The 23,124-nt window shown below is 42.4% G+C and overlaps 1 protein-coding gene across 8 annotated transcripts in view; it reads right to left on the bottom strand.

Moving 5' to 3' along the window:
• Positions 1–23,124, bottom strand: part of MARCHF8 (membrane associated ring-CH-type finger 8) — a 147,564-nt gene that overhangs the window by 57,908 nt on the left and 66,532 nt on the right. For 4 of the 8 annotated variants that reach the window (XM_059662127.1, XM_059662126.1, XM_059662133.1 and 1 more), the window contains exon 2: positions 13,657–13,836. In XM_059662127.1, coding sequence (XP_059518110.1) covers positions 13,657–13,758 — 102 coding nt within the window. In that variant the 5' untranslated portion in view covers positions 13,759–13,836. Of the gene's footprint in view, positions 1–13,656; positions 13,837–23,124 lie in introns of those variants that run through there. The other 4 variants (XM_059662129.1, XM_059662128.1, XM_059662131.1 and 1 more) reach the window with 2 other exon arrangements.

Genomic DNA, 23,124 nt, shown 5'->3' with positions numbered 1-23,124 from the left:
TCGTATGTGATGCTGCTTTTAAGAGCTCATTACACAGCTAATAATACACAAGCTTATGCCTTAGTTAGCCTAAGCCTACTTTAAACCGAAGCGCTGAGGCAGAATATACTAAGACTCCTTACAACTGCAGCCACAACCAGTTCGTTACTTACCTATTACCTGAATGCTGTAAACCCAATGGCAATCTGCTGTTTAAAAAGACAGGCTTCTGAAATGAGGTAAACTGAGTTTTCATAAGCCAACATGAAAACCGCACCAGGAGGACTGACTGAAAGGGGCAACATTTCACTGCTTATGCAAAAGCGGCAGGAAAGAAGGCTGTAAACTATTCCAAAATACTGCAAGCAGCAAGAGTAACTGTCATGACAAGGTGTGCTTGCTGTCATGCTACAACGTGTCTGTGAGACGCTGACTGCAGACTGTGGCTCCTCGGTGCCCTGGCACACATCTCGTTTTCTTCTCAGACAATTCTTACTGACAATTTTAACTATTCCTATTCCCAGGGCCTCCTTTCCTGTCTATATGTTGCCAACTTCAAAATTCCATTTTTCTGTCTTTAGCTTAGTTAGATAGATTTCTCTCTCTGGATTCTACACATCTCCAGCTGGACGGACCATTGTCCAGGCCAGACCTCACCGATCTCCACCACCACAACTGATCAGCCTCCAGCCCTGTCAGCGAACCCACTTCCTGTCCACCTCCTTGCAACTGCTCACTTCTCGCATCCCCAACACCTCTTTCGTCCAGGTCATCACCAAGAGGACTGCTGCAATCGCCATCTAAGTGGCCTCCTCCCTGACTCCCCTCTCCAAACCCCATGAACCAAAACAGAGCTCCAACTATTAATACCCTGTCCCACACCTTCATTCACGTCCCAGTGCTCGTAGCGTCAATGTGGTCACTCCTGCCTCCTCTCAGTGCTCCTACCTACGCACTCGAGCATGAGTGTTTTTTCAGTCCTTCAAACATACCACATTCTTGTCTCCCTAGGAATTTTCACCTTGTACTACTTTCTCTGCCCGCACACTCTTCTCCTCTATCCTTAGCTAAGTCCTACTTTTTCTTAAGGAGTCATCTTTGACATCTCTTCTTCCAGAAAGCCTTCCTGTCACCATGAGACTGAGTCAGGGGCTCTTCTCTGGACCATGGCACTTACACACTGAGCTGCGCAACTGTCTAGTTTCCCTGCCAGCAGTGCACATAGCAAGAAGCAGGAGGTGGAGGCAAGACAACGAACGTGGAGGCTGGTACAGCAGTAGGGATGGTGAGGGCCTGGACTACAGTCCCCATGTGGGAATTTACGGAAGCACATGACCTGGGAGAGATTTAGGAAACACAGAGGGTGTCTCTGCCTTATGCCACATTTATGCTAAATGCCTGACAAAGCACCACCATGAAACGGGTGCTTATTAAATATGGGTTAAAAATTAATAAATTAATAAAGACACAGACGAAGATGCAAGGAAGCAAACAGGAGAACATATGAATCTAGTTCAGTATACACTTCTAAGTGTTGCAGGAATGTAGACACAGAGGGGAGTGGAGCTGGGCGAGGTCATAGGAGGGACATGTGGTTTGAAAAGATAGGGCCCAATGGCTGGCTGAGCAGCCTGTGCAAGCAAGTGAGTGAGAACATAGGAGGGGAGGTTGGGTTTGATACTAATTCTATCATTTGCCAACTACCAACCAGGGAACGCTTCCAAACTTTCTGTGGCTCACCTATCAAACAAAGATGACAATGATAGTGCCTAACTCGGAGTGCTCATATGAGAACCAAATGAATTCGTTCTCATATTTCTAAACCCCTGAGAAGAACAGTGCATTGCACAGAAGAAACATGGTATTAGTATATGCAATGTTAAATTAAATAAAGGAAACTGAGTGGTAGCTTCGCCTATTCAGATGCTGTAAAAATGGTCTCATGAAGTGAATAATTAACAACTGCATACCTCCATTTACCAGAAGATGCATTACACACATTTATTGAAAACTGTGAGGAATTTTCGTATCTAGATCTTTAGGTAATATGTACAACATATTTTATACATATATATACACTTCCTAGTACACAGGAGAAATTGGAACTGCTGAGCTGCACCAAACAATACACCCCACTCCCATCTCAAAACACATAGAAATACTTGGTAAAATATAGCACAATAACTTTGAATATATAACCTAACTAAAAAAAAAAAAATAGAAAAAATTCCAGGGTCTAAAAGCAAGTAAAAATTTAAAGTTAAAGTATAAAACAAGAAACTAAAACTTCAGGAATGAAATTTGAAGTAAATCTAAAAAATCCTCCCATATTTTTCTGTTTTTCATAATAAATAACTTTTTAAAGTGAGGATCTCAAAGTTCAAATTTTCCTCAAAAACCTATTAATATTACCTTGAATTTAATAAAACAATTTTTCAAAGGTATTATCAAAGTTCACTTAGTAAGATTCTAATCTCTGTACCTTAATATTCACAGAGGTAAATGAAAAATAAAAACATAATGGAAAGACAGAAAATTATGAAAAAAGATTATGAAATAAAAACATATACAAGGTTATAACAATCTAAAAACGTTTGCACAGTAAAGGAAATTATCAACAAAAAGGCATCCTACTGAACATGAGAAGATATTTGCAAATCACATAATCTAACAAAAGGATACAACTCTTGTAAGCATATGTGCACCCAACATAGGAGCAACCACATATATAAAGAAAATCTTGGTGGACATTAAGGGGAGAGATCAATAGCAACACAGTCATAGAAGGGAATTTTAACTCCCCACTGATATCAATAGATAGATCTTCCAGACAAAAATCAACAAGGCAACAGTGACCTTAAATGACACAATGGATCATATGAATTCAATTGATATTTACGGAACATTTCATCCCAATCAGCAGAATATACATTCTTCTTAAATCTACAATGCAACATTCTCTAGGATAGACCACATGCTAGGACATAAAACAGGTGTTAATAAATACAAGGATACTGAAATCATATCAAACATCTTTTCTGACCACGTTATGAAACTAGAAATCAATTATAATAAAAAAAATTGGAAAACGCTAACACAGGGAAGCTAAATAAATGAATGGATTAATAATGAGAACAAACGGGGGGTTAAGGACACATATATAATACCTTAATCAATTTTAAAAAAAGGAAAAAATAATGAGACCAAGCAGTGGACTGGTGGCTTGCTTAGAGCTTCAAGCAGGGTGCTAAAAGCCAAAAGATAGTGCCTGACAGTGGTTAACACCTAACAGGAAGTCCAGAATTGGCAGACAGACAGAAGAGTGGGGTCCTAAGCCAGTTCCCATGGGGCACTTAAACTTGGCTAAAGGGAATGACACTGCATTTATTTATTTTTTTGCACTTTTTTCTTCCTCTCTTCTCTTTTTTTCCTCCTGTTTTTTTTCTCCCTTTTCCTTTTTAATTTTTCTCTTTCCTTTCTTTCTCCCCTTTTTAAAATTGATCTTGCTTATCTATCTGCTTTACTGATTTGTTATTATTCTAGTCTGTTTTGTTCATATATCTAATTTCCTCTTCCCTGCTCCTACTCAATTTCCCTTTCTCTTTTCTTTCTTTTTTTTTTCCCCCTCTCTTCTCTTTTGCTTCTCCTAATTTCTTAACTTGTTTCACTTCCTAAATTTAGGGCTATCTGCTCTCTCCTCTATTCTCTTTTCTAGCTTTTTTTCTTCTTGCCTGTCTTTTCATGTATTTTCTCCCTCCTTTATTCTAAACTGTGGTCCTTCCCCTATTCCACTAATTCCTTAATGTTATTTTCTTTATTTAAGCTCTGCATCTACAGATTCTGAACACCGCCCCTTTTTTTTCTGGGTGTTTTTCTGTTTGTGCTTTTTGTTTTGTTTGTTTGTTTTGTTGTGTTTTCTTCCCATATTCTTTTTTTCTTATTTTTCTATCATTCTTGCTCTCTTTTCTCTTTCCAAATTCTCATCTCTCTGGTGGTCACTTTAGCTGGGGCTATAGCGGTCTTATGTACATTTGTGTTCTGCTCCTCCTGTGTTGTGTCCTGTCTTGTTGTATTCTGTGCTATTCAGTTAGCACCTTCACAAGGGCTGGCACGACATGGTAGGGAGCGAGTCACATAATCAGACACCTTGAGAGGAGACTCAATCCATGAATGGGACTAACATTCAAGACCCAATTACATTAGGAGATCACAAATATCTCAAGCAGGGGGCCTCCCTAGAACACCTAGCACAGTAGACATTGAGAGACTGCACCACTGGATCCCCCAAAACATCTACTACATAAGGCCAACCCAAAAAATCTGGGAGGCGGAGAAGTATGATCTAATACATAGCAACAAATACAAAGAACAGCAAAAATGGGAAGATGAAGAAACAACCCCCAAATGAAAGGAAAGGAGGAATCACCAGAAAAGGAACTAAATGAAATGAAGGCAAGTAATTTGTCAGAGAAAGAATTCAGAGTAATGGTTATAAGGATGCTCAAACTTCTGAATGAGAATTACATGCAACTAAATGAGAATTGTAAAACCTGAATGAGAAATACACCAACATGAGTAAGCATCAAGAGGAAACAAAGAATGGCATGGTTGCAATAAAGAACACCATGGAAGGTTTTAACAGTAGACTAGAAGCTGAGGACCCAATCAGCAAGTTAGAAGACAGAAAAAAATACCCAAGCAGAGCATCAACTGGAAAAAAAATATAAAAAGCAAGAGGAGCTTTGAAATAACATGAAATGAAACAATATCTGTATAATAGGGGTGCCAGAAGGAGAGGAAGCTGAGCAAGGAATAGAAAACCTGTTTAAAGGAATCATGACAGAAAACTTCCCTGACGTTGGGAAGAAAACAGTCACACAAGTCCAGGAAGCACAGAGTCCCAATCAAGATGAACCCAAAAAGACCGACACCAAGACACATCATAATTAAATTGGCATAGGTAAAAGACAAAAAAAGAATTTTAAAGGCTGCTAGAGAGAGACAGAAAGTGACCACAAGGGATCTCCTATTAGACTAGCAAATGATTTCTCAACAGAAACACATCAGGCCAGAAAGGGAATGGCATGAAGTATACAAAGTGATGCAAAGCAAGGGTCTGAATCCAAGAATAGTATACCCAGCAAGGCTATCATTTAAAATTGAAAGTGATATCAGGAGCTTCACAGACAAAAAAAAGGCTAAGGCAGTTTATTACCACCAAACCAGTAATGCAAGAAATGCTAAAGGATTTGCTGTAAAAAGAAGAACTATAAAGGGAGAAAGGAACTCAGGCATAAAGAATAAAAATGGCAACAAAAAAGTACCTATCAATAATAACCTTACACGTAAATGGATTAAATGCTCCAATCAAAAGACACAGGTTAGCTGAATAGATAAGAAAACATGACCCATATATATGCTGTCTATAAGAGACGCACCTCCGAACAAAGAACTTACACAGGTTGAAAGTGAAGGGATAAAAAAATAATTTCAAGCAAATAGAAATGAAAAATAAGTTGGGGTAACAATATTAATTTCTGACAAAATGGACCTCAAAGTGAAGGCCTTATCAAGAGATAAGGAAGGCCACTTCATAATACTAAAGTGATTGATACAACAAGAGGCAATAACTCTGGTAAACATATATGCACCAAATACAGGAGAATCCAAATATATAAAAAACAACTTCTGGAGGATATCAAGGGACAGATCGACAACAATACAATCATAGTAGGAAACTTTAATACCCCACTGATATTACTAAAGAAATCTTCTAGGCAAAAAAATCAATAAGGAAACAGCAATCCTAAATGACACTAGATCAGACGGAACTAACTGACATCTTCAGAACATTTCACCCCAAAGCTATGGAATATACAATCTTCTCAAGTGCAAGAAATTTGGACATTTTCAAAGATAGACCACATGTAAGAACACAATCTAAGTCTCTACAAATTCAAGAAGATTGAAATCTTATCAAGCATCTTCTCAGACAATAATGGCTAAAATCAGAAATCAGCTACAATAAAAATGCTCAAAGCCAATTAAATACATGGAGGATAAATATCATGCTATTAAATAATGAATGGGATACCAAAGAGATCAAAGAAGAAATTTTAAAAACCTGGAAACAAATGAAAATGAACACAAAACAATCCAAAATCTATAGGACACAGTGAAAGCAGTCCTGAGAGGGCAGTTCATAGCACTACAGGCCCACCTCAAAAAACAAGAAAAACTGGTAGTAAGTTTTCTAACACTAATTCTTTCACATTCTTAAAGAACTAGAAAGAGAAAAACAAGAAAAGCCCAGAGTAAGTAGAAGAAATGATAAAGATCAGAGTGGAAATAAATGACATAGAAACCAAAAAAACACCACACACAAAAAAAGATCAATAAATCCAAGGGCTGGTTCTTTGAAAGGATAAACAAGATGGATGGCCCTCTAATCAGATTCACCAGAAAACAAAGAAAGAGGACCCAAATAAACAAAATCAAGAATGAAAGAGGTGAAGTACCAACTGATCCCACAGAAATACGATCATAAAAAAATACTATCAACGACTTTATTCCCAACAAACGGACAACCTGGATGAAACGGGCATATTCCTAGATAAATACAACCTTCCAAAACTCAATCAGGAAGAAATAGAAAACCTGAGTAGGCCAATAATTACTGATGAAATTGAAGCAGTAATAGAAAAAACAAACAAACAAAAAAAAACCTCCCAGCTAACAAAAGCCCTGGTCAAGATGGTTTCACAGGGGACTTTTACCAAATATTCAAAGAAGAACTAATACCTATCTGCCGGAGACTAATTCCAGCATGACAGCAGGGCTGCATCTGGGAATAGCTAAAGGCATTTTCCCAAACCTGAAACGGGATTATTGCTTGGCTGCAGGACAGCTAAAAGGAAGGCATCTTAATCTACATGTTATTGCCTCCTACTGGCTAAACACCTGAACAGCTATAGGCTAATTCCCCCATTCTGATAATGCTTCTGTATACCCTCTGAAGTGTATATCTCTGCCTCGCCTCAGGACAAATTGTGTTAATAAAAAGCATGGGGTCCTGGGACGAGGAGACCCACCTTAGACCTTAAGACCTTAGAACTTGGATCTTAGCTCTTTTAGCTAAGCTCCTCTGACCCCCAATGCCTTTCAAAGTTATGCTTGTCTCTGGACTCCTTTCTAATCTATGCACAGCCTTCTCCAGATTTCCTGAACCTTTCTTGATGCTGGGACAAGAACCCCGACACCTATCCTCCTCAAACAACCCCAAAAATTCAAGAGGAAGGCACACTTCAAAACTCTTTCTATGAGGCAAGTATTACCCTAATTCCAAAACCAGATAAAGACACAACAAAGAAAGAGAACTACAGGCTAATATCCTTGATGAAAATAGACGCTAAAATTCTCAACAAAATTTCAGCAAACTGGATCCAGCAATACATTAAAAAGATTATAAACCATGACCAAGTGAGATTTGTTCTGGGGATGCAAGGCTGGTACAATATTCACAAATCAATAAATATAGTACAGCACATAAACAGATTCAAGATAAAAATCATGATCATATCAATTGTTGCAGAAAAAGCATTAGACAAAATCCAACACCCATTTTTTATAAAACTCTCAGAAAAGTGGTAATAGAGTGATCATATCTCAACATAATAAAAGCCATATATGACAAACCTATAGTAAGCATTATACTCAATGGTCAAAAACTAAAACCATTTCCCCTAAGAACAGGACCAGGGATGCCCTCTTTCACCACTCTTGTTCAACATAGGACTGGAAGTTCTAGCCATAATGATCAGACAAGAAGAAGAAATAAAAGGCATCCAAATTGGAAAGGAGGAAGTAAAACTCTCATTATTCGCAGAAAACATGATATTATACATAAAAAACCCTAAAAACTCCATCAAAAAGCTACTAGATTTAATAAATGAATTTGGAAACGTAGCAGGATACAAAATTAACACGCAAAAATTCATAGCATTTTTATACACCAATAATGAACTCTCAGAAAGAGAAACCAAAAAACAATCCCACTTACCATTGCAACAAAAAAATTAAGATACTTAGGAATAAACTTAAACAAGGAGGTAAAAGATCTGTACTCTGGAAACTACAGGACGTTGAATAAAGAGACAGAAGAATATATAAACAAGTGGAAGAATTATGCTACTTCATGGATTTGGTAGAATCAATATCATTAAAATGTCCATACTACCCAAAGCAATCTACAGATTCAATGCAGTCCCTATTAAAATACCAACAGCATATTTCACAGGCCTAGAATAAACACTCCAAAAATTTATATGGAACCAAAAAATACCCCGAATAGCTAGCTGCAGCAATCTTGAGAAAGAATAACAAAGTTGGAGGAATCACAATACCAGATACCAAGTTATACAAAACCTCTGTGTTCACAACAACCTGGTAACTGGCACAAGAACAGGCATATAGATCAATGGAACAGAACAGAGAACCCAGAAATCGACCCAAGCCACTATGCTCAATTAATATTTGATAAAGGAGGCCAGAGCATACATTGAAGCAGAGACAGATTCCTCAATAAATGGTATTTGGAAAATTGGACAGATACATGCAAAAACATGAAACTAGACCACCAACTTACTCCATACACAAGAATAAACTCAAAATGTATAAAAGACTTAAGTGTAATATGTGAAACCATAAAAGTCCTAGAAGAAACCATAGGCACAAAACCTCAGACATTTCTCAATAACAGTATGTTTACCTAGGACAACAGGTTTATTTTCTACCTAAGGAGAAAATAAACAAATGGGACATTAAAATAAAAAGCTTCTGCTCTGCAAAAGAAACTATTAACAAAATAACAAGAGAGACCACTGCATGGGAGAACATATTTGCCAATGATACATCCAATAAGGGGTTAATCTCCAAAATATATAAGGAACTCATACAACGTAACAAAAGGAAGACACTCCAATTAAAAATGGGCAAAGGACCTAAATAATTTAGACACTTCTCCAAAGTGGACATACAGAAAGCCAAATGACATATGAAAAAATGCTCAAAGTCACTGATCATCTGAGGATGCAAATCAAAACAATGGGGAGGTATCACCTCAGAATGGCTACCATCAACAAATCAACAAATAAGTGTTGGCGAGGTTGTGGAGAAAAGGGAACCCTAGCACACTGCTGGTGGGAATGCAGACTGGTGGAGCTGTTATGGAAAACAGTATGAAGTTTTCTCAAAAAAATTAAAAGTGGAACTGCCATTTGACCCAGTGATCCCACTTCTAGAAACCTGAAACACTCATCAGAAAAAATATATGCACCCCTATGTTCATAGCAGCACAATTTACAATAGCTAAGAATGGGAAATAGCCTATATGTTCATCAGTAGATGAGTGGATAAAAAAACTGTGGTACATTCACATAATGGAATACTACACAGCAATAAAAAAGAAAGACCTCTTACTATTTGCAACAGCATGAATGGACCTGCAGGGTATTATGCTGAGCGAAATAAGCCAGTCAGAGAAAGATAAATATCACATGATCTCACTCATATGTGGAACCTAATGAACTAAATAAACTGATGAACAAAAGTAGACCCTGAGACATAGAAGCATGAACAGACTGTTGAACCTCAGAAAAAAGGCAGGGGACAATGGGTGAGAAGAGATCAACTAATGAACTTGAAAGGGCGAGGGCTACTACCTCCATCTTGCCCTGGATCCTCCATTTTTGGGCAGCAGCCATTAGCCATGTGCTCAGCAAGGGGCTTCTTCCCAGAAGCCCAAGCCTCTGCTAGCCACACCTAGGATTTCTTTAAACTAACCAATGATTATCAAGGGAAGTGCGTGCCATAGACACAACCACATCCTGTGTAACAAGATCCCGACTTGCGCCTGGCCAATCGACAGGGCCCACAGTCCTCTCTCCTCCCCTTACTCCAACCCCCCTATAAAACCCCTCTCCCCACAGAGCTCTCTCTCTCTCTGCCTCCTGCCGCTGCATCGGCAAGTGTGGTGGACGAGGAGCTCGAGCTAGCTTGAATAAAGACTCTTTGCTTTTGCATCGGACTGTGCGCTCCCTGGTGGATCTTTGGGGGATCTTGAAATCTGGGCATAACAGAACTTACATGCATAGACACATAACCCGTGGACACAGACAACAAGAGTGGTGAGGGCTTGTGGTGGGGAGAGAGAGGAGGATACGCTGGAATAGGTTATTGGGGGAAAAGGGGACCTATGTAATACTTTCAACAATAAAGATTAAAAGACATAGAGACCAAAAAAACAATACAAAAGGTCAACAAAACCAAGAGTTGGTTCTTTGAAAGGATAAACAAGATTGGTGAACCTCTAGCTAGGCTCAACAATGAGCAAAGAGAGAGGACCTAAATAAACAAAATCAGAAATGAAAGAGGTGACATAACAACTGATCCCACAGAAATACAAAGGATTATGAAAAAATACTATGAACAACTCTATTACAACAAAATGGACAACCTAGATGAAATGGACATATTCTTAGAAAAATACAAGCTCCAAAAACTCAATCAGGAGGAATCAAAAACCCTGAATAAGCCGTTAACTACCAAAGAAATTAAAGCAGTGATCAAAAATCTCCCAGCAAACAAAAGCCCTGGTCCTGACGGCTTTACAGGGGAGTTCTACCAAGCACTCAAAGAACTAAAACCTATCCTCCTTAGACTATTCCAAAATATTCAAGAGGAAGGCACACTTCCAAGCTCTTTCTAGGAAGACAGCATTACCCTCATTCCAAAACCAGATAAAAACACGACAAAAAAAGATAACTACAGGCCAAAATCCTTGATGAACATAGATGCTAAAATTCTCAACAAAATTCTAGCAAATCGGATTCAGCATTACATTAGAAAGATCATACACCATGACCAAGTGGGATTTATTCCAGGAATGCAAGGATGGTACAATATCCACAAATCACTAAACGTGATACATCACATAAACAAATTGAGAGACAAAAATCACATAATCATATCAATCGATGCAGAAAAAGCATTTGACAAAATCCAACACCATTTCTTGATAAAAAACTCTCATCAAAGTGGGACTAGAGGGATCATACCTCAACATAATAAACGCATTATATGACAAACCTACAGCCAACATCATACTCAATGGGCAAAAACCAAACTCATTTACCCAAGAACGGGAACAAGACAGGGATGCCCACTTTCACCACTCCTGTTTGATATAGTACTGGAAGTGCTAGCCATAGCGACCAGACAAGAAGAAGAAATAAAAGGCATCCAAATTGGAAAAGAAGAAATAAAACTGTCCTTATTCACATATGACATGATACTATACATAGAAAACCCTAAAGACTCCATCAAAAAACTACTAGACCTAATAAATTAATTCAGCAATGTAGCAGGATACAAAATTAATGCCCAGAAATCTATGGCCTTTTTAGACACCAATAATGAACTCATAGAAAGCAAAACTAAAAAGAAAAAAAAAAAATCCCATTTACCATTGCACCAAAAAAATTAAAATACCTAGGAGTAAACTTAACGAAGGAGGTAAAAGACCTGTACTCGGAAAACTACAGGACTACAGGACATTGAAAAAAGAGATAGAAGAAGACATAAACAAATGGAAGAATATCCCATGGTCATGGATTGCTAGAATCAACATCATTAAAATGTCCATACCACCCAAAGCAATCTACAGATTCAATGCAATCCCCATTAAAATACCAACGGCATATTTCAAAGATCTGGAACAAACTCTCCAAAAATTCATCTGGAATAAAAAAGACCCCAAATAACCACAGCAATCCTGAGAAAGAAGAACAAAGTTGGAGGGATCACAATACCAGATATTAAGCTATATTACCAACCCACAGTTCTCAAAACTGCTTGGTACTGGCCCAAGGACATACAGACCAATGGAACAGAACAGGGAACCCAAAAATAGACCCAAGCCATTATGCTCAATTAATATTTGACAAAGGAGGCAAGAGCATACAATGGAGCCAAGACAGTCTCTTCAATAAATGGTGCTGGGAAATTTGGTCAGATACATGCAAAAATGAAACTGGACTACCAACTTGCACCATACACAAAAACAAACTCAAAATGGCTAAAGGACTTAAATGTAAGACGGGAAACCATAAAAACCCTATGAGACTCCATAGGCAGCAAAATAGCAGACATGTGTCTTAGCAATATCTTTAACCGACACTGCTCCTAGGGCAGTGGTTCTCAACCTTGGCTGCACATTAGAATCACCTGGGAATCTTTTTAAAATCCTGATTTCTGGGCCTCATCCTCCGGAAATTCTGTTTCTTTGTTATGAGGTGGGGCCACAACATTAGTAACAAAGAAACAGAATTTCTGGAGGATGAGGCCCAGAAATCAGGATTTTAAAAATATTCCCAGGTGATTCGAATGTGCAGCCATGGTTGAGAACCACTGTCCTAGGGCAATGGAGACTAAGGAGAAAATAAACAAATGGGACTACATCAAAATAAAAAGCTTCTGCACAGCAAAAGAAACCATCAACAAAACAACAAGAAAGCCCACTGAATGGGAGAACGTATTTGCCAATGATATTTCAGATAGGGGTTTAATCTCCAAAATTTACAGAGAACTCATACAACTTAACAGAATGAAGATAAACAATCCAATAAAAAAATGGGCAAAGGACTTAAACAGACACTTTTTGAAAGAGGACAGATAGAAGGCCAAGAGACATATGAAAACATGCTCAAGTCACTAAACATCCGAGAGATGCAAATCAAAACAATGAGATACCATCTCACACCTGTCAGAATGGCTTTCATCAATAAACGACAAGAGCTGGCAAAAAAGGAACCCTCGTGCACTGCTGGTGGGAATGCAGACTGGTGCAGTCACTGTGAAAGACAGTATGGAGTTTCCTCAAAAAGTTAAAAATGGAACTCCCATTCGACCCAGTAATCCCACTTCTAGGACTATATCCCAAGAAACCAGAAACACCAATCAGAAAGGATATATGTACCCCTATGTTCATAGCAGCACAATTTACAATAGCTAAGATTTGGAAACAACCTAAGTGCCCATCAGCAGATGAGTGGATTAAAAAACTGGTACATCTACACAATGGAATACTACGCTGCTATAAAAAAGAAGGAACTTTTAACATTTGCAACAACATAGATAGAACTGGAGAACATTATGCTAAGCGAAATAAGCCAGTCAGAGAAAGATAAATATCACATGATCTCACTCATATGTAGGATATGATCAACATAATTTGATGAACAAAAACAGATCCAGAGACAAATGGCAGGGGAGGGTGGAGGGGTTAGAGAGCAACCAAAGGACTTGCATGTACGCATATTAGCATAACCAATGGACACAGACACTGGGGCGGTAGGGGCTTGCCCAGGGTGGGAATGGCTGGGGGGGGGGGGGTTGGCAATTGGGGTAAAAGGAGACATATGTAAAACTTTAGACAATAAAAATTTTTTTTAAAAAAGTATATAAAAAATATTATCTGATGAGGAATAACAACAATAACAAAGACAATTTCTAAGCACAACCTGGGCTTTCTAGTATCACCAGAGAAAATATTCATCTTCAGATTTTACCATTGTAGATAATATTTAATGAAAACAACAAAACTAAGGAAACTAAAATTACCTGCTCTTCCCTCTCCTTTTCTTTGGTCTTACTTCTGTAGACTCTAGAACAGGTGGCATCCTGAGAAGGAATGGCAGACAGTGGATGCAGTGGCATGCTCATCCCAGCCTCCTGTCTGGTCGTCTTCTTTACAGAAGAGAGTCTCCAGTGGTAGAGGCATTTTGGGCCATGGACCTAAAGCTGAGAGAGAGAAAACAGATATAACTGAGCGAAAACACTTTTAGTACACTGGATAACTCCTGTCTCAATAAAAATTTTTTTTTATTAATCTTTATTGTTAACAGTATTACAGATGTTCTCTTTCTCCCCCACACTGACCCCCTTCACCCTGCTCCCACCCCCTCCCCAGGCCTTCACTGCACTATTGTCTGTGACCATGGGATATGCATATATGCATATTAGTTCTTTGGTTAATCTATTCCTGCCCATCCCCTTCCCTTTGAAATACGTCAGTCTGTTGCAAGCTTTAATGTCTCTGGATCTATTCTGTTCATCAGTTTATTTTGTTCATTAGATTCCACATGTAAGTGAGATCATGTGATGCTTGTCTCTCTCTGACTAGCTCATTTCATTTAGCATAATACTCTCCAGGTCCCTCCAAGTTGTCTCAAAGAGTAAGAGATCCTTCTTTTTACAGCTGCATAGTATTCCCCTGTGTAAATGTATCACAGCTTTTTTATCCACTCCTGTACTGATGGGCACTTGGGCTGTTTCCAGATCTTAACTATCTACACTAATAAAAGACAAACATGCAAATTGACCATACTTTCGCTATGCCTTAAGCCACGTCCACCAGCCAATCAGAGCAACTATATGCAAATTAACCCAACCAAGATGGAGACTGGCAGCCACGGAGCTGGAGCAAGCAGGAGGCTTGGTTGCCCCAATGATGGAGGAAGCCAAGCTTCCTGCCTGCTGCGGGCAGCTCTGAGCTCCACTCAAAGCAACAAAGTTTCAATTATAGAAGGTAAATAAATCCCAGAATAAAAAAAAAAAAAGAAAAAAGGAGAGGCTGGGAGCTTCCATCGCCGGGGGGCTTGGCCAGCCTGAAAACGGCCCTCAGCCCCTCACCCAGACTGGCCAGGCACCCCAGTGGGGACTCCCCCACCCTAAAGGGGGTGTAGCCAGCCTGAAAACAGCCATCAGCCCCTCACCCAGGCTGGCCAAACCTCTATGGGGTAAGGGTCCCCACTGGGGGTTGGAGGCTTGACCAGCCTACAAAGAGCCATCAGCCCCTCACCCAGGCTGGCCAGGCACCCCAGTGGGGACCACCACCCTGAAGGGGGTGTGACCAGCCTGCAAACACCCATCAGCTCCTCACCCAGGCTGGCCAGGCACCCAAGCGGGACCCCCACCCTGATCCGGGACACCCTTCAGGGCAAACCAGCTGGCCCCCGCCCGTGCACCAGGCCTCTATCCTATATAATAAAAGGGTAATATGCAAACTGACCCTAACAGCAGAAAGACTGGGAATGACTAGTCACTATGACACACACTGACAACCAGGGGGCAGATGCTCAATGCAGGAGATGTTCCCTGGTGGTCAGTGCACTCCCACAGCAGGAGCTCTGCTCAGCCACAAGCCAGGCTGATGGTTGCCAGTACAGTGGTGGTGGTGGGAGCCTCTCCCGCCTCCTCAGCAGCGCTAAGGATGTCCGACTGCAGCTTAGGCCTGCTCCCCGCTGGCAAGTGGACATCCCCTGAGGGCTCCCAGGCTGCCAGAGGAATGTCTGACTGCCAGCTTGGGCCCAATCCCCCAGGGAGCGGGCCTAAGTCAGCAGGTGGACATCCTCTGAGGGGTCCCAGACTGCAAGAGGGAATAGGCCGGGCTGAGGGGCCCCCCCGAGTGCGCAAAGTTTTGTGCACCAGGCCTCTAGTCCTATGTAATAAAAGCTTAATATGCTAAGTGTCTGGTTGGTCCAATCAGCCATTTAACCAATCAAAGCATAATATACTAACGATATGCTAAGGCCACTCAACCACTCACTATGATGTGCACTGACCACCAAGGGGCAGACAGTCTACCAGTCGCTATGATGTGCACTGACCCGCAGGAGCAGATGCTCCGATCAGTAGGTTAGCTTGCTGCTGGGGTCCAGCCAATCGGGACTGAGTAAGATGGGCTGGACACACCCTGGAGCCCTGCCACAGTCCCACCCTGGCTGGCCAATCTCCTGCATCCCTTCCTGGCCCCAAACATGCACCTGTGGGGTCCCTTGACCTGGCCTGCACCCCCTCACAATCCGGGACCCCTCAGGGAATGTCGTAGAGCTAGTTTCGGCCTGATGGTGGAATGACCAGTAGCTATGATGCACACTGACCACCAGGGGGCAGACACTCAACTCAGAAGCTGCCTCCTGGTGGTCAGTGCATTCCCACAGGGGGAGTGCCACTCAGCCAGAAGCCAGGCTCACGGCTGGCAAGCACAGCAGTGGTGGTGGGAGCTCTCCCACCTCTGCGGCAGCACTAAGGATGTCCGAGGGGTGCGGGCCTAAGCCATCAGCCAGACATCCCCTGAGGGCTCCTGGACTGCAAGAAGGCACAGGCCGGGCTGTGGGACCCCCACCCCCCCGAGTGCACGAATTTCGTACACTGGGCCTCTAGTCCTATATAATAAAACCCTAATGTGCAAATCGAACAGCAGAATGACTGGTCACTATGACACGCACTGACCACCAGGGGGCAGATGCTCAGCGTAGGAGCTGCCCCCTGGTGGTCAGTGCACTCCCACAGGGGAAGCGCCACTCAGCCAGAAGCCAGCTGACAGCTGGAGAGTGCAGCGGTGATGGCAGGAGCTTCTCCCGCCTCTGTGGCAGCACTAAGGACCCCTCAGGGAATGTCCACCTGCCGGCTTAGGCGGACATCCCCCAAGGGGTCCTGGACTGTGAGAGGGCGCAGGCTGGACTGAGGGCCACCCCCCCACCAGTGCATAAATGTCATGCACTGGGCCTCTAGTTGTAAATAATGCTGTTATGAACATAGTGGTGCATATATTCTTTCTGTTTGACGTTTCAGGATTCTTATATATATTCCTAGAAGTGGGATCACTGAGTTAAATGGCAGTTCTATTTTTAATTTTTTTAGGAACTCCACTTTTTTAGGAAAACTCAACTGTTTTCCATATGGTTGTACCAGTCTGCATTCCCACCAACAGTGTATTAGGGTTTCTTTCTCTACACATTTTTTTAAATCTAAAATAAATTTAAGGTATCTATGATCCATACATAACCTTCTAAAAGCGTATACTCTCTAGACTAGTTGTTGGCAAAATTTTCCTGTAAATGGCCAGATATTTTAGTTGTAACAAATCTGGCCCATAATACCTAAAATATTTAGCGTCATGAGCCAGATTTGTTACAACTACTCAATTCTGCCATTGTAGCATGAAAGCACCCATATCAAGTATGTAAATGAATGAAAATGGTTATGTTCCAACAAAAGTTTACTTACAAAAACAGATGGTGGACTAGATTTGACTCATGTGCCTGTAGTTTACTAACCCCTGCTCTAAAGGGTTTCCCAGGGAAGATGAAGGTCATCATGGACATTCCTGGGACCATAAAAAGGCTGCCTTTAGGCAAAATAATAGTGCCCGAATAAGCTATATTCAACGATTCTAGGCACCTCAGTTTCTTTTGCTAGTTTTCTCCTATATTCCTCCAAAGTGTCTAGTAATTGGAATGTGTGTTTTTTTTCTCTCTCTCTATTCCCCCAGCCCCACTAAGACCTATCAAACGCTGTTTACAAAACCAATTAAATATAAAATATCCAAATTATCCATAAGGTTTAAGATAGTCATTTTTCATGCTATTATAATTTTTTTAAAGAACTTCAACATTTTAAAAATATATATTAATTTTATTATTTTTACTAGAGGCCCAGTGCATGAATTCATGCACTGGTGGGGTCCCTTGACCTGGCCAGTGATGGGGGCCAATCAGGGCCATCTCACCCAGTCCCAATCAGTGCCGGCTAGCCGGGGAGGGACTGCAGGAGGTTGGCTGGCTGGCTGGAGAGGGACCGCGGGAGGGCTCCAGGGTGTATCCGGCCCTCTCACCCAGTCCCAATTGGCTGGACACCAGCAGCAAGCTAACCTACCGGTTGGAGCGTCTGCCCCTGGTGTTCAGTGCATGTCATAGCAACTGGTCGAGTGGTTGACTGAACAGTTGACCCATTGGTTGGACATTTACCATATTATGCTTTTCTTATATAGGATTGATTTTAGAGAAGAAGGGAGAAGGAGAGAGAGAAACATCAATGATGAGAGAGAATCACTGATTGCATGCCTCTTACACGCCCCCTACTGGGGATCTAGTCTGCAACCCAGGCATGTGCCCTTGATTGGAATTGAACCCAGGACCCTTCAGTATGCAGGTGGATGCTCTATTCACTGAGCCCTACCAGCTAGGGCCATGGTGTTCTAATTTTAACAAAGGATAGAAGTCTTGAACCAAAAGAATGCATCTCTAATTTGGGGATTTTCATTTGTTAACTGTGTACCGGGCTATGGGATGGTAGGCAGGGAGAGTAAACAGGGACTGGCAACCCTAATGTTGCATTTGATGAGCAGCCATTTTTATTCCACTTCTCCCAAAACTGCTCTGAACAAAGGGTAGGTGTTTGCAAGGCTGCTCCCACTTCCAAGAATATTGCTCACTCAGCTGAAGAGGAAAAGGACTCAAAAAAATTGATTTCCTTCATAAGACTCTGATTAACAAGCAATTGGAAAGAATAAGAAACTGAAAGTGGTCAACACATATGGGAAAATGAGCTAAAAGAACATTCGGTTTTTATAAGTCTAGATATATAATAGATGGGACACCGCTGATAACCAACAAAACAGGAAAATAGAATAGGTGATGTTAGTGTCTAGATCAGCGGTTCTCAACCTGTGGGTCGCCACCCCTTTGGGGGTCGAATGACCCTTTCACAGGAGTCGCCTAAGATCATCGGAAAACACATATATAATTACGTATTGTTTTTGTGATTCATCACTATGCTTTAATTATGTTCAATTTGTAACAATGAAAATACATCCTGCATATCATATATTTACATTACGATTCATAACAGTAGCAAAATTACAGTTATGAAGTAGCAACGAAAATAATTTTATGGCTGGGAGTCACCACAACATGAGGAACTGTATTAAAGGGTCGCGGCATTAGGAAGGTTGAGAACCACTGGTCTACATATTATTATCCTATCTAATAAAAGAGAAATGGTAATTAGCCGTACGTCCGCTACCCTTCCCATTGGCTAATCAGGGCGATATGCAAATTAACTGCCAGCCAAGATGGCAGCCGGCAGCCAGGCTACTGATATGAACAGGAGGCTTGCTTGCTTCAGTGACGGAGGACGCCAACGTTCCCTGCCTGGCGCTGCTGGGCTCTGAGCTGCTAAGAAACATTGTTACAAATATAGAAGCTAAACAAAACCCCAGAAACCTGTTTTCAGTCAGCCGGGATCTCAGAGCTGGAGTCACAACAAAGTTTCAAATACAGAAAGTAAACAAAGCCAGAAACCTGCTTTCAGCAGCGAGGTCTCACAGCTAAAGCCGGCTCTCAGCTCCAGTGACAGCCATAAATCCAAGAATTAAAAAAATAAAATAAAAAAGGAAAAAAGGAGCGGTTGGGAGCTTCAGTCACCCGCCAGCCTGCAAAAGGCCTCAGCCCCTCACCCAGACTGTCCAGGCACCCCAGTGGGGACCCCCACCATGAAGGGGGTATGACCAGATGCAAACAGCCATCATCCCCTCACCCAGGCTGGCCAGGCACCCAAGCGGGACCCCCACCCTGATCCAGGACACCCTTCAGGACAAACCAGCCAGCCTCCACCCGTGCACCAGGCCTCTATCCTATATAGTAAAAGGGTAATATGCCTCTCAGCACCGGGATCAGCGGAGCCGAGAGGCATCCTGGCCCCTGGAGCAGCGTGACAGGGGGCAGCGCCCAAACTCCCTGATCACCCTGCGGCTGTGTGTGTGACAGGGGGCGGGGCCACAACCTCCTTATCCGCCCTGCTCTGTTCGTGACAGGGGAAGGCGCCCCAACCCCCTGATCAGCCCTGCTCTGTGCCTGATAGGGGGGAGCTCCCCAACCCCCTGATCGGCCCTGCTCTGTGCGTGACAGGGGAGAGCTCCCCAAACCCCTGATCGGCCCTGCTCTGTGCATGACAGGGGGGAGCTCCCAAACCCCCTGATCGGCCCTGCTCTGTGTGTGACAGGGTGCGGAGCCCCAACCCCCCTGATGGGCCCTGCTCTGTGCATGACAGGGGGGAGCTCCCCAACTCCCTGATTGGCCCTGCTCTGTGCGTGACAGGGGTGGCACCACAACCCCCTGATCCGCCCTGCTCTGTGCATGACAGGGGGTGGTGCCGCAACCTCCCCATCGACCCTGCCTTGAGTGTGACAGGGGGTGGTGCCCCAACCCCCCAATCGGCCCTACCCTGAGCGTGACTGAGGGTGGCATCGCAACCTCCCGGTCCGCTCTGCTCTGTGCATGACGGGGTGGCGCCCCAACTCCCCAATCGGCCCTGCTCTGAGCCCGACCAGGGGCTGCGGGGCAGGCACCTAGGGATTGGGCCTGCCCTCTGCCACTCAGGAGTGGGCCTAAGCCAGCAGGTCGTTATCTCCTGAGGGGTCCCAGACTGTGAGAGGGCACAAGTGGGGCTGAGAGACACACATCCCCACCCCCGCCAGTGCACAAATTTTTGTGCACCGGGCCTCTAGTCCTATATAATAAAAGGCTAATATGGAAATTATTCCCTCGGGAATTCGATCAACCGTGAGTTCAACCGCTCGCTATGATGTGCACTGACCACCAGGGGGCAGCACGGAATAAAGGAAGGCCCCATCCAGAATCTGGCAGCTGGGGAAGGAGAAGGCAGGCCCCAGCTGGCAGCCAGGAGCCAGGGGAAGGAAGACCCTGATTGGCCCTGATTGCCAGCCAGGCTTAGGGACCCTACCCATGCACGAATTTTGTGCACCAGGCCTCTAGTAAATAATAAAATGCTAGTGTTTGGATATTATTTATCACCTACTGTATTTCAAGCCTTTGATGAAGGTGACACAAATGGAACACCATGCCCAACAAATGGTCTGAATATTTGTGTTCACAGACAAGAGGCATTTACTGCTGAGTTGTCTTACATCTTTAGGGAGATCACAATGCTCAGTGGTGAGCAGTTTTTCATCAATAATGTATTAAAGTCCTCTGTCACAGACGACAAACTCCGTGTGCCCTCCTGGGAAAGTTAGTTAAACTAACGATGCCAGAGCCCCACCACATGTCATGCCAATACTGCCTTTGGTGCTTCTACATAATCCTCATTATTACAGCATTGCTGTATGTCCATGATAAGCCTGGGGAGAACTATTTATTTATGCCAAAGGAACACAAATGTGAAAGGGCTTTTAATTTTCTGCAGTTTTGAAAGACTTCTCTCCTTATAGCCATTTAAACTACTCTTCTGATATGTGCCCCATCTCCAAAAAACAGACCTGAAAGTTTACCTAAAGCAATCCCTCTTCTATGCCATACATAGTTAGGATAAAAATTAGAACTTTAAAAACCAAACTAAAAACACTCTTTATGTGAAGGTTTATATGAAATGCATAAATAAAGCAGGTGTTACTCATATTATTTCTTAGCATCATTTCCAAACATCTATTTTATAACAATTCATCTTCAGTCAAGAGCAATATTAAACCTCTGCACTAGGCATGAGGGCTTCAATTCCACTAATGCTAACGTGAAAAATACAACAAACCTAACATGAACATTCATATCAAGAACAAAACTGGCAAAGTTGGTTGTTAAGATTATGGAAATGGATACCCCATTTTCATGGTCAGAAGACGTACTATTGCTACGATGGCAATTCTTCCCAAATTAATTGACAGATAAAGCAGTCCCTATCAAAAACCAAACTGACTTCTTTGTAGAAATTAGAGAAGCTAATCCTAAAATTCATATGGAAATTCTAGGCACCCAAAATACCCAAAACAATCTTTAAAAATAACAAAAATGGAAAACTCACACTTTCCAAAACTTACTACATCAGCCATGGCCAGGTAGCTTAGTTGGTTAGAGTGTCACCTGGATATACCCCAGACAGGGCACAAGCAAGAATCAACCAATGAATACATAAATAAGTCAAATACTTAACCTCACTCCCTTTCTATCTAAACAAAAATAAAAGGAAAAAAGTACTGCAAAGGAATAGTAATCAAGACAGTGTGGTACTAGAATAAAGATAGATGTACAGATCAATGGAATGAACTTTAGAATCAAAGAATAAACCCATGTATCTATGGTTAATTGGTTTTTTCAACAAGATGTCAAAACCATTAAACGGGGCGGGGGGGGGGGTGGCGGGAATAGTCTTTTCAGCAAATAGTGCTGGCACAACTAGATGGCCACATGCAAAGGAGTTAATTTAGATCCTTACCTCACGCAAAGCAAAAAATAAAGAGATTAGACTTCATCAAAACAAAGCTTTTGTGCTTCAATAGATACTGTCAAGAAAGTGAGAAGAGGTTCCATCAAGGTGGCAGTGTAGGTAAATGCAGTACTGAAATCCTCCCACAATCACCTCAAAATTACAACTAAACTACAGAACGACTATTTTTCGCAACTGCCTGAAATCTAGCTGAACTTCAGAAGTCCTACAACTAAGGATATAAAGAAAATGCCAAGTCAAGACTGGTGAAAGGAGCAGAGATGTGGAATGAGCTGGTTGGTCACACATCCACATGTGGATGGTTAAAAATTGGTAGGGGTTCAAGCCCCACACTAGGCACCCCCCCCCACCCCTCCCAGTTATGGGGAAGAAAAGTCCCCATAACTTTTGGCTGTAAGAACTTGTGGAGATTGAGGCTGAGGGAAATGGAGGGCTGTTGGAGTCCGAGCCTCTTAAAGTGCTCGAAAACGAACTTACTTGAACTCACTTGCTCTGAGTTCCAGTGCTGGGGCAGCAGTTTGAAAGGCACTAGGAAACATGGAGAGGAACTGAATTATCTGGCATCAGGGTGAGAGCTGAAAGTGTACCTTTCTCCCAGTCAGAAGTGCCAGTAGAGTCATTGTTACTTTTCTGAGCTGTTCCCCCACTGGGCCAGCAGGTGGGCACCATATCATGTCTCCATCAACCTGGCCATCACTGTTCACCCCGTTCTAGTGATTCTCTAAGACCCCGCCCCACCCAACTTTCAGGCCCACCCAAGCGGTTTCCAGAGGCTTTTCCATAAACATCTGTCTTGGCTCATGCTTCGAACATTCCCAAAATCTCTCAAACAAGCAGCATCTGGCCTCAGCACACCCTATACCTCTTACTAAGTGGCCCCAGTCCCAGCACTAGCTGCAGCCTCTACAGAACATCTCCAAGCCTAGCACAAGTAGCAGATCACTTTGTAGCTCATGCCAGGTGGTAGCTGACCTTGGCCTGCACCTCCCAGGAGGCCCCAGAGCC

Source organism: Myotis daubentonii, chromosome 13 (assembly GCF_963259705.1).
Source record: "Myotis daubentonii chromosome 13, mMyoDau2.1, whole genome shotgun sequence".
NCBI classification, from domain to species: domain Eukaryota; kingdom Metazoa; phylum Chordata; class Mammalia; order Chiroptera; family Vespertilionidae; genus Myotis; species Myotis daubentonii.
This window is presented reverse-complemented; position numbering and strand designations above follow the sequence as displayed.